Source organism: Chiloscyllium plagiosum, chromosome 3 (genome assembly GCF_004010195.1).
Source record: "Chiloscyllium plagiosum isolate BGI_BamShark_2017 chromosome 3, ASM401019v2, whole genome shotgun sequence".
Classification (NCBI taxonomy): Eukaryota; Metazoa; Chordata; class Chondrichthyes; order Orectolobiformes; family Hemiscylliidae; genus Chiloscyllium; species Chiloscyllium plagiosum.
Window position 1 is genome coordinate 42,739,138 of NC_057712.1, and position 11,055 is coordinate 42,750,192.

The window sequence follows — 11,055 nt, forward strand, 5'->3', positions numbered from 1 at the left end:
GGGGTCTTTTTCAGAATGTAGAGATCTACAGTGGTCAGTGTTGGGACCCCAACTATTCATGTTATAGATTAACAATTTGGATGAAGGAACTGAAGGCATGTTGCTAAGTTAGCAAATGGCACAAAGATAGGTTGATGTTGAGGAAGGATGAGACTGCAAAAAGACTTGGACAGTTTAGGAGCGTGGGCAAAGAAGTGGAAGGTGGAATACAATGTGGGCAAGTGTGAGGTTCTGCACTTTGATAGGAAAACTAGAGACATAGATTATTTTCTAAATGGGAAAGGCTTCAGAAATCTCAACTATAAAGGGATGTAGGAATCACAGTTCAGGATTCTCATAGGGTTAACATGTAGGTTCAGCTAGCAGTTAGGAAGGCAAATGTAATGGCAGCTTTCATTTTGAGATGGCTAGAATACAAAAGGCTGCACAATGGCTAGGGGCAATGTGGTGGCTCAGTGATTAGCACTGCTGCCTCACAACACCAGGGACCCAGATTTCACCCTCGGGCAACTGTCTTTGTGGAGTTTGCACATTCACCCCATGTCTGTGTGGGTTTCCTCCGGGTGCTCCAGTTTCCTTCCACAATCCAAAGATATGCAAGTTAGGTGGATTGGATATGCTAAATTACCCAGAGTATTCAGGGTCATGTAGGTTAGGTGCTTTAGCCATGGGAAATGCAGGGTTACCGGGATAGGGTAGAGGGATGAGTCTGGGTGGGATGCTAATCGGAGGGTCGGTGTAGACTCATTGGGTGGAGTAACCTGTTTGCACACTCAATGGTTCTATGATTCTGTAAAAGGTAGGGATGTACTACTGAGGCTGTATAAGGCTCTGGTCAAACTACATTTAGAACGTTGTGAGCAATTTTAGGTTCAACACCTGAGGAAAGATGTGCTGGTATTGAAGGGAGTCCAGAGGAGGTTTACAAGAATGATCCCAGGGATAATGGGCTTCTCAGGTGAGGAGAGGTTCTGGACTCTGGGTCTGTACTCGATGGAGTTTGGAAGGATGAAGGGGGATCTGATTGAAATTTATAGAACACTGAGAGGCCTGGATAGAGTGGACTTGGAGATGTTTCCACAAGTCAAAGAGACTCGGATCCGAGGGCACAACCTCAGAGTGATGACCCTTTAGAACTCAGAAGAGGAGGAACTTATCAGCCAGAGGTTGATTAATGTGTGGAATGCATTGTCACAGAAGGCTGTGGAGACCAAGACTTTGAGTGTATTCAAGAAAGAAGTAGATAGGTTCTTGTTAGTAACAGGATCAAAGTTATGGGGAGAAAGCAGGAGAATGGGATTGAGAAACATATCAACCACAATCAAATGGCAAAACAGACTCAATGGGCCGAATGGCCTAATTCTGCTCCTTTATCATATGTTCTTAAAGCCAACACAGAACTATCATGAGAAACCAAATTTCATTGAAATGAACAATTGAGAAAAAAGACTTGCTGTGTATGGTGAATTTGGCACAGCCAATACTATGACAGGTCCCATTTGTACCAGAGCCTTCTTCATATGAAATCTATTCCTTAATGAGTTTAATGGAAATTGTCTAAACTATTTCTATAATGGTCTAGTATTCCAGGACAATTACTCGCACAAAGCATATTGGAAATTTGGAATTCTTGTTCTCAAAAACTGAGGATATTAATTGAAAACAAAATTAAAATAAATACATTTTTGTCAGGTAAAGATCTTAAGGGTTAAGGAACCAAGACAGAGTTAAGATACAGATCAAGGGAGCTGATAGCACAGTGATAACATCACTGGACAACTGATGCTCTGGGCCAGAAATATGGTTCAGGTCCCACCAGCAGGGCAGTTTCCTTGGTCCGATCTTCTTCAACTATTATATCAATGACTTCCCCTCCATCATAAGACCAGATGTTGGGATGTTCGCAATGATTTCACAATATTCTGCACTAGTCAGAACTTCTCAGATACAGAAGCAATCATGTGCATATGCAGCAAGACCCAGACAATGTTTAGGATATGTGGAACATAACATTCACACCACACCAGTGCATTGACCAATCTCAATGAGAGAGAGAACCAAACTATCTCCTCTTGTTTTGCATGGCATTATCATCGCTGCAATCTCCACTGTTAACATCCTGGGAGTTATCATTGACTAGAAACAGCTGAACTAGTCACATAAATACTGTGGCTACAATAGCAGATCAGAGGTTAGGAATTCTGAAGTTAGTAGCTCACCTCGTGACTCCCCAGTGCCTTTCCACTATCTATGAAGCACAAGTCAGCAGTGTGATGGAATACTCCCCACTTGCCAGCACAAGTGCAGCTGCAACCACATTCAAGAAGTTCAAGATCACGCAGGACACAATAGCCCGTTTGATTAGCACCCATCCAACACCCTGATCACTCACTCCTCGATCACTGATGCAAAGCAGCAGCCATGTGCTTATTCTTGAAGTTGTAGTGAGAAACTCACCAAGCTGACTTCCACGGCAACTTATAAACCCACGACATCTACCACCTAGAAGGACAAGGGCAGCACCTGCATGTCCATGCCTCACATACAGTCATAAAGTCATAGAGATGCACAGCATGGAAACAGACCCTTCAGTCCAACCCATCCATGCTGACCAGATATCCCAACCCAATCTAGTCCCACCTGCCAGCACCCGGCCCATATCCCTCCAAACCCTTCCTATTCATACAGCCATCCAAATGCCTCTTAAATGTTGCAATTGTACCAGCCTCCACCACTTCCTCTGGCAGCTCATTCCATACCCGTACCACCCTCTTTGTGAAAAAGTTGCCCCTTAGGTCTCTTTTATATCTTTCCCCTCTCACCCTAAACCTATGCCCTCTAGTTCTGGACTCCCTGACCCCAGGGAAAAGACTTTGCCTATTTACCCTATACATGCCCCTCATAAGTTTGTAAATTTCTTTCTGAGTCATACAAATTCCTGACATGGAATGTACTGTTGTTCCTTCAGAGTCATTGGGTCATAACAGCATCGTGGGTGTATCTATACAATATGGAATAGTGGCTCACCTCCATTTTCTCAAGGCTAGTGAGAAACAGACAATAAACACTGGCCTTGTCGGTCATGCCCACAATCCAAGAAAGAATACACAACAAGAAAGCCATCATCCAACCAAATGGTGGTAGGCTCAGGAAGCTGAATGGCCTCTTTCTGTTCCTATGTATCAATCTGCAAACAACTGCTTCCATTCTTTTGATATAAACATCAACCAAGTTACATTTATTAGATTGAAGCCACTGGTTACATACTTTATCCCTTAATAACATTTCAGAGTGTGAACAGGTCATAAAGGTAACCAAGCACCACTTTATAAAAAGAATAATTCAAGAACATATACTGCAATTTTCCAATAAAACAACAAACAGCATTTGGTACAAAACAAAAAAATTCTGTGTTTTTATTTTTAATAAATGGCTACATTAAAGTCAACTCTCAATACTGAACCCAAATCAAAAATATTCTTTAAAGGTAGAAGTTTAGCTGATGGTTTAATAATTTAGAACATTTGACTTTGTTGCTAATGAACAAAATTATGCACTGTATAAACACCTATCGTCAAACAAATACTTCTTGTCAAATAATGGACCCAAGGTCTTTCAAATTAAAATGATATTCACAACGTGAAGTTTTATTTCTGATCCCTATAATTTTGAATACATCTGAAATATTACCATAGTTTTATGTTCAGAAGAATTTTGTCACGTAGAAACATGTGCCCTCTCTCTGGGAAGTTGATCTGATTCACTTTTATTCTCATTAACTGAAACTATATTTACGATGAATAAAAATTTGCTATTTTTTTTAATTTCATAAAATCTCTCCAGGGTATAAGCAGGCCATTTGGCCTATCGAAGAGCATCCCACCCACACCCATCCCATCCCTGTAACCCTGCATTTCCTGTGGCTAATTCACCAATTCTGCACTGCCCTGGACACTACAGAGCAATCTTGCATGGCCAACTCACCTAACTTGCATATCTTTGGACTGTGGGAGGAAATCCACAGACATGGCGAGAACATGCAAACTCCACACAGACAGTTACCCAAGGATGGAACTGAGCCCAGGTCCGTGGTGCTGTGAGGTAGCAGTGCTAACCACTAATCCACCATGATTTGCAATTCAAGTTTTTGTCACAGGTACTCACATGTATCAAATGTACTCACAAAACAATGCTGAAACAGCCTGACTGATTAGGGTGAAAAGATGGATACTTCAATTTCCCTGTGGCTGATTAATCATTTTTGCAAGGTCATAATGTGATTCATTTTTTTGACAATACTCACAGCGTTTTTACTGAAGGCCTCTTGAATAGCAGCAGAATTCAAAGGCATCTCCTCGTCATCTTCTAGGCTCTTTTCAACACTAGCCATCCACTCAAGCATTTCATCCAAACCATCCTGAACACTTAGGGACCGTGTGAGTGTCATCCGCAGCTTCTCATTGCGGTCACTGGTCGATTTGGATAGATTCTCAAATCTCAACACAACATCATCTACCAAGAAATAAATATTGAAAATATTATAGATCCTGTCACTACTATTGACTATTGAAGGCAACCTAATGGAAGGCTGAGTACTTAAAACCCATTTCATTTCTCTTCTAAATGACATTCAATCAAAGTTCCAGAGATGATATAAAACACACTGCCTGGACTTTTATTTACAAAGCTGAAAATGTGTTGCTGGAAAAGCGCAGCAGGTCAGGCAGCATCCAAGGAACAGGAGAATCGACGTTTCGGGCATAAGCCCTTCTTCAGGAATGAGGAAAGTTTGTCCAGCAGGCTAAGATAAAAGGTAGGGAGGAGGCTAATCAGAAATGTATGTCCAAGTCTAAGCGATTACACACCCCAGATTTTTGCAGCATTACTATTACCTTCAACTGCCATGGATTTAAGGCTCTTCTTTAAACCTCTCTACCTCTCTCTGCATTTAAATGCTCCTCATATGGGCGGCACGGTGGCACAGTGGTTAGCACTGCTGCCTCGCAGGGCCAGAGACCCGGGTTCAATTCCTTCCTCCCACAGTCCAAAGATGTGCAAGTTAGGTGAATTGGCCATACTAAATTGCCCGTAGTGTTAGGTAAGGGGTAAATGTAGGGGTATGGGTGGGTTTCGCTTCGGCGGGTCGGTGTGGACTTGTTGGGCCGAAGGGCCTGTTTCCACACTGTAATCTAATCTAATCTAATCTTATCTAATAATCTACCTCAGTCCAAACATTTTGTCATTAGTTCTGAAACTACCCTATGATGCTCTTGTTTAAATTTTATTTGATAACATGACGTGAACAAACAAGGAATTATCAGGTTAAATACATTATGGAATTTTAAAAATTATTTGTCATGGGATGTCGGCATCATTGGATAGACCAACATCTGTTGTCATCCCTAAATGCTAAGGATAAAGGGGGTGGCAAGCTGCATTCTTGAGCCAATAAGGTCCAATGGGTGTGGGAACTACCATAGTGTTGGTAGGAAGGTGATATCGGGATTTTGACCAAGTGAAGTTGAGGGACTAGTTATATTGTCCCAAGTCAGGATTGTGTGTGGCTTGGGGGAACTTGCAAGTCTTGATGTTGCCCTGCATCTTCGGAATTTGTCCTTCTAGATAGTAGCAGTTACAGATTTAGAAGGTGCTGTCAGAGGAGCCTGGTGAGTTACTGATGTACATCTTTAGATGGTAGACACAGCTGATACTGTGTATCATGAATGTGACATAAGTGACTGGTGAAAATGGCAGATCAGTGCCAACCAAGCAAAATGCTTTGTCCTGGATGATGTCCGGCTTCATCAGTGTTGTTGAAGCAGCATCCATCCAGGCAAGTGGGAAGTATTCTATCACAATTCCAAATTGTGTCTCCTAGATGATGGACACTGGGTAGACAAGAGCCAAGTTACTCATCAGAACATCAAGCCTCTGGCCTATCCTGATAGCTGCAATATTTATGTGGTTGACCTGCTTGTTTTTTGGTCAGTGGGAATATGTATAATGTCGATTGTGGGGAATTTGGTGATGGTAATGTCGCCGAATGTCATAGAGCAATGGTTAGACTTTCCCTTTTTCGGAGACGGTCATTTTCTGGCACTTGTGTGGCATAATTATTATTTGCCATTTAGAAGCCCAACACTGGATTTTGCCCACAACTTGCTGCATTTGAACATGAATTATAATCTGATAGAGCAGTTAAGAAGGTATGTGGGATACTTACCTTTAATAGACAAGGCACTAAGTAGTAAAGCAAGGAGTTATATTGGAGTTTATGAGAAATGCTCGTTAGGCCACAGATGGGACACAGTCGACAGTTCTGGTGGCCACTACAGGAAGGATGTGATTGCACTGAAGATGGCGCAGAGGAAATTGTTGCCAGGTATAGAGTGTTTGAACTGTGAAGTGACACCAGATACGCTTGAGTTGTTTTGATGATGAGGGACAAAGGTAGGGTAGAAAAGAAGAAACTTTTCCACTTAGTAGAGAGCGCAATAACTATGGGAAAGTAAGGGGATGAAGGTTTATAGGCAATTTATGGTAGAATTATTTCACCTGGAGTTGTGCATATTGGAGTTTACTGCCTGAAAAGGTCATTGAGCAGGAATCATCACAACATTTAAGTTAGTATTTGGATGAATACTTGAAATCCCACAGTATACAAAGATACAGGCTAAGTAGATATGCATTTGATAACTTAGCACAATGTTGCTGCCAGTGGCATAATGGGCACAATTGCCTTTGGCACTGTATGAACGAGGGATTGGGAGAGAGAGGGGGAAAGACAGTGACAAAGAAAGAGACAGAAACACAGATAGGATTTAATTTTTCTCAACACTGATGTTAGAGTGTTGAACTCTCTACCAAAAGAGTAGTTTAGACAAATAGTATTTAAAATTAAATAGTATTTTAAATTAATGGCATGCAAATTTAAAGGGGAGTGCGATTAACACATGAAAGAGCAGGCAGGATATCTGATAATGTAAATGAAGAATATGGGGTTTACGGAAGATTATTTGCAACATGAACGTCCAGTGACCGGTCAGACTGAATGTCTTTGTGCCGTAAATTCTGTGCACTGATGTATTTGATCTAACAACATACCCACATCATCTTGGATTTCATCACGATTCAGTAGGAGATTGCCCTCGGTATTCATAAGTGCATCAACGGTTTTCCTTAGCTTTTCTACAGTGCTTTGGTATCCAGACAACTGATCCTGCAGAGCCTATTCATGGTAAAATAAGATGTTAACTTGAGTTGTACAAGAAAATACAGTCTGCAAAGAAAATTGTGAGCAATTCTTGAAGGATGTATAGGTTTCAACCTTGACTTGCTTCAGTTGTTTCTGTAGGTTTTTAGGATCTGCAGCAATGGCCTCAGTCAACTGAATTTTTGCAGCTTCCTCAGTGTCTTGAAGCCATGGTAGAAAGCCTGTTGAAATTTCTTGGTATTGGCTGTACTTATCCACCACATCTTTGAGATTTTTACCCAATGAATTGCACTGGGGGAGAAAAGAAATTCTGTGAAAAATATCAGGCAAATAGAACATAACTTGTTATCAGAGGTTTTACTGTTCAACGTAAATACAAAGGGGCAGTCACAGAGTTCCTCAAGCCGGCTTTATCATTCAAGCCGGCTTTGTCATTCTAATCTTGATCTCAAATCTACAGTCTGATCTGATGTACGAGAGTACCAGAGTACTTGATTGATTGATTCATTTTTCAGCTCTTTGGTCTACCTCAGTCTTGACTGTACTCAATGACTAAGCATTGATAGGTCCCGAGGATAAAGTCCAGAAGATTTATAGTTTGATGTGAAGAAGTTTCTCTTCATCGCAGTCCTTATACTAGACTGAGGTTTCTAGTTATGGATATTCTAATCCAGAAACAACTTCTCAACATCTGTCAGAATTTTGAATTCATCTATTGCTGGACATTGGAGTGTGTCTGGGAAAATTAACAAACAGGGAAATTCACAACTAATCTTGGAGAAGTCTATTTGGGAGAGGTCACAGCACAGAAAGTGAAGTTAAAATTTAAGCGTGGCCTTACAGTAAGTCTGCAGTAGTGAGCAGAATGGGTTCATTCTTGATTATATGTTTTATTGAGGTATGTCTCTTGATTAAATTTAAAATATAAGCCATAAGTATTAATTTAACCTGGAGCAGCGTTTGTAGAGGAATAAGATAGTGCTATTTTCTGGTTCTGTAGATTGTGAAGGAGCAAAAATGGCCTTTAGTACAGTGATATGCTCTTCTTGTCGGATGTGGGAGTTTAGGGAGAGCTTAGAGGTTACTGAGGATTATATCTGCAATAAATACCGTTGGTAGCGAATCCTATCAAATTGAATGGATCGGTTGGACAGACAGGTAGAGGCAATGAGGAATTTACAACAGCAAGGGGACGTGATGGATGGCAGTTATAGGAAGAGGGGAAATCGCAGATACAGTAATAAAGGTGGATTAACTCCAGGAAAGGTAAAAGTGGCAGGCAGTTAGTAGGGCAGTCTCCTGTGGCTATCCCCGTTTCAAACAAGTATGCTGTTTTGGAAAATGTGATGGATTTTCAGGAAAACGTAGCATGAACAGCCAAGTTTCTGGTATTGAGACTGGCTCTAATGCAATGAGGGGTACGTTGGGTTCCAAGAGATTGATTGAGTTAGGGGACACTCTAGTCCGAGGCACAGACATTGAGTTAGGGGACACTCTAGTCCGAGGCACAGACAGAAAGTTCTGTGGCCAGCAGCGAAAAATCAGAATGGTGTGTTGCTTCCCTGGTGCCAGGATCAAGGATGTTTCAGAGAGGTTGCAGAATATTCTCAAGGGGGAGAGGGGACAGCAGGAGGTCATTGTACACATTGGAACCAACAACATAGGAAGGGATCGGGTTGAGATTCTGAAGGGAGACTACAGAGAGTTAGGCAGGAATTTAAATAGGAGGTCTTCGAGAGTAGTAATATCTGGATTACTCCTGGTGCTACAAGCTAGTGAGGGCAGGAATAGGAGGATACAGCAAATGAATACATGGCTGAGGAGCTGGTGTATGGGAGAAGGATTCAAATTTTTGGATCAATGAAATCTCTTTTGGGGTAGAACTGACCTGTACAAGAAGGATGGTTTGCACCTAAATTGGAAAGAGACTAATATACTGGCAGGGAGATTTGCTAGAACTGCTCGGGAGGATTTAAACTAGTAAGTCTGGGGGGAGCGGACCCAGGGAGATATTGAGGAAAGAGATCAATCTGAGACTGGTACAGTTGAGAACAGAAGCGAGTTAAACACTCGGCAGGCAGGCATAGAGAACAAGGTAGGACTGATAAGTTAAACTGCATTTATTTCAATGCAAGGGGCCGAACAGGGAAGGCAGATGAACTCAGGGCATGGTTAGGAACATGGGACTGGGATATCATAGCAATTACAGAAACATGGCTCAGGGATGGGCAGGACTGGCAGCTTAATGTTCGAGGATACAAATGCGACAGGAAGCACAGAAAGCGAGGCAAAAGAGGAGGGGGAGTGGCGTTTTTGATAAGGGATAGCATTACAGCTGTGCTGAGTGAGGAAATTTCCGGAAATACATCCAGAGAAGTTATTTGGGTGGAACTGAGAAATAAGAAAGGGATGATCACCTTATTGGGATTGTATTATAGACCCCCTAATAGTCAGAGGGAAATTGAGAAACAAACTTGTCAGGAGATCTCTCAGTTATCTGTTAAAAATAATAGGGTGGTTACGGTAGGGGATTTTAATTTTCCAAACATAGACTGGGACTGCCATAGTGTTAAGGGTTTAGATGGAGAGGAATTTGTTAAATGTGTACAAGAAAATTTTCTGAGTCAGTATGGGGGTGTACCTACTAGAGAAGGTGCAAAGTTTGATCTACTCTTGGGAAATAAGGTAGGGCAGGTGACTGAGGTGTCAGTGGGGGAGCACTTTGGGCCAGCGATCATAATTCTATTAGTTTTAAAATAGTGATGGAAAAGGATAGACCAGATCTAAAAGTTGAAGTTCTAAACTGGAGAAAGGCTAATTTTGATGGTATTAGGCAAGAACTTTCAAAAGCTGATTGGGGGGGAAAATGTTTGTAGGTAAAGGGACGGCTGGAAAATGGGAAGCCTTCAGAAATGAGATAATGGGAGTCCAGAGAAAGTATATTCCTGTCAGGATGAAAGAAAAGGCTGGATGACTAAAGGAATTGAGGGTTTGGTAATGGAAAAGAAGGAAGCATATGTCCTGTATAGATAGGATAGATCGAGTGAAACATCAGAAGATTATAAAGGCAGTAGGAGTATACTTAAAAGGGAAATCAGGAGGGCAAAAAGGGGACATGAGAATACTTTGGCAAATAGAGTTAAGGAGAATCCAAAGGGTTTTTACAAATACATTAAGGACAAAAGGGTAACTAGGAGAGAATAGGGCCCCTCAAAGATCAGCAAAAAGGCCTTTGTGTGGAGCCGCAGAAAATGGGGGAGATACTAAACAAATATTTTGCACCATATTTACTGTGGAAAAGGACATGGAGGATATAGAATGTAGGGGAATAGATGGTGACATCTTGAAAAAGGTCCATATTACAGAGGAGGAAGTGCTGGATGTCTTGAAATGCATAAAAGTGGATAAATCCCCAGGACCTGATCAGGTGTACCCTCGAACTCTGTGGAAGGTAGGGAAGTGATTGTTGGGCCTTTTGCTGAGATATTTGTATCATCAATAATCACAGGTGAGGTGGCAAAAGACTGGAGGCTGGCTAACGTGGTGCCACTGTTTACGAAAGGTGGTAAGGACAAGCCAGGGAACTACAGACCCATGAGCCTGACGTCGGTGGTGGGCAAGTTGCTGGAGGGAATCCTGGGGACAGGATGTACATGTGTTTGGAAAGGCAAGGACTGATTAGGCATAGTCAACATGGCTTTGTGCATGGGAAATCACGTCTCACAAACTTGATTGAGTTTTTTGAAGAAGCAACAAAGAGGATTGATGAAGGCAGAGTGGTTGATGTGATCTATATGGACTTCAGTAAGGCGTTAGACAAGGTTCCCCATGGGAGACTGGTT

At 41.8% G+C, this 11,055-nt stretch overlaps 1 protein-coding gene across 6 annotated transcripts in view; it reads right to left on the reverse strand.

Moving 5' to 3' along the window:
- dst (dystonin) overlaps window positions 1-11,055 on the reverse strand; it is a 642,458-nt gene that overhangs the window by 218,848 nt on the left and 412,555 nt on the right. For all 6 annotated transcript variants that reach the window (XM_043681258.1, XM_043681269.1, XM_043681284.1 and 3 more), the window contains 3 exons: window positions 7,328-7,504; window positions 7,105-7,228; window positions 4,304-4,512 (listed from right to left, as the gene is read on the reverse strand). In XM_043681258.1, coding sequence (XP_043537193.1) covers window positions 4,304-4,512; window positions 7,105-7,228; window positions 7,328-7,504 — 510 coding nt within the window. The remainder of the gene's footprint in view (window positions 1-4,303; window positions 4,513-7,104; window positions 7,229-7,327; window positions 7,505-11,055) is intronic.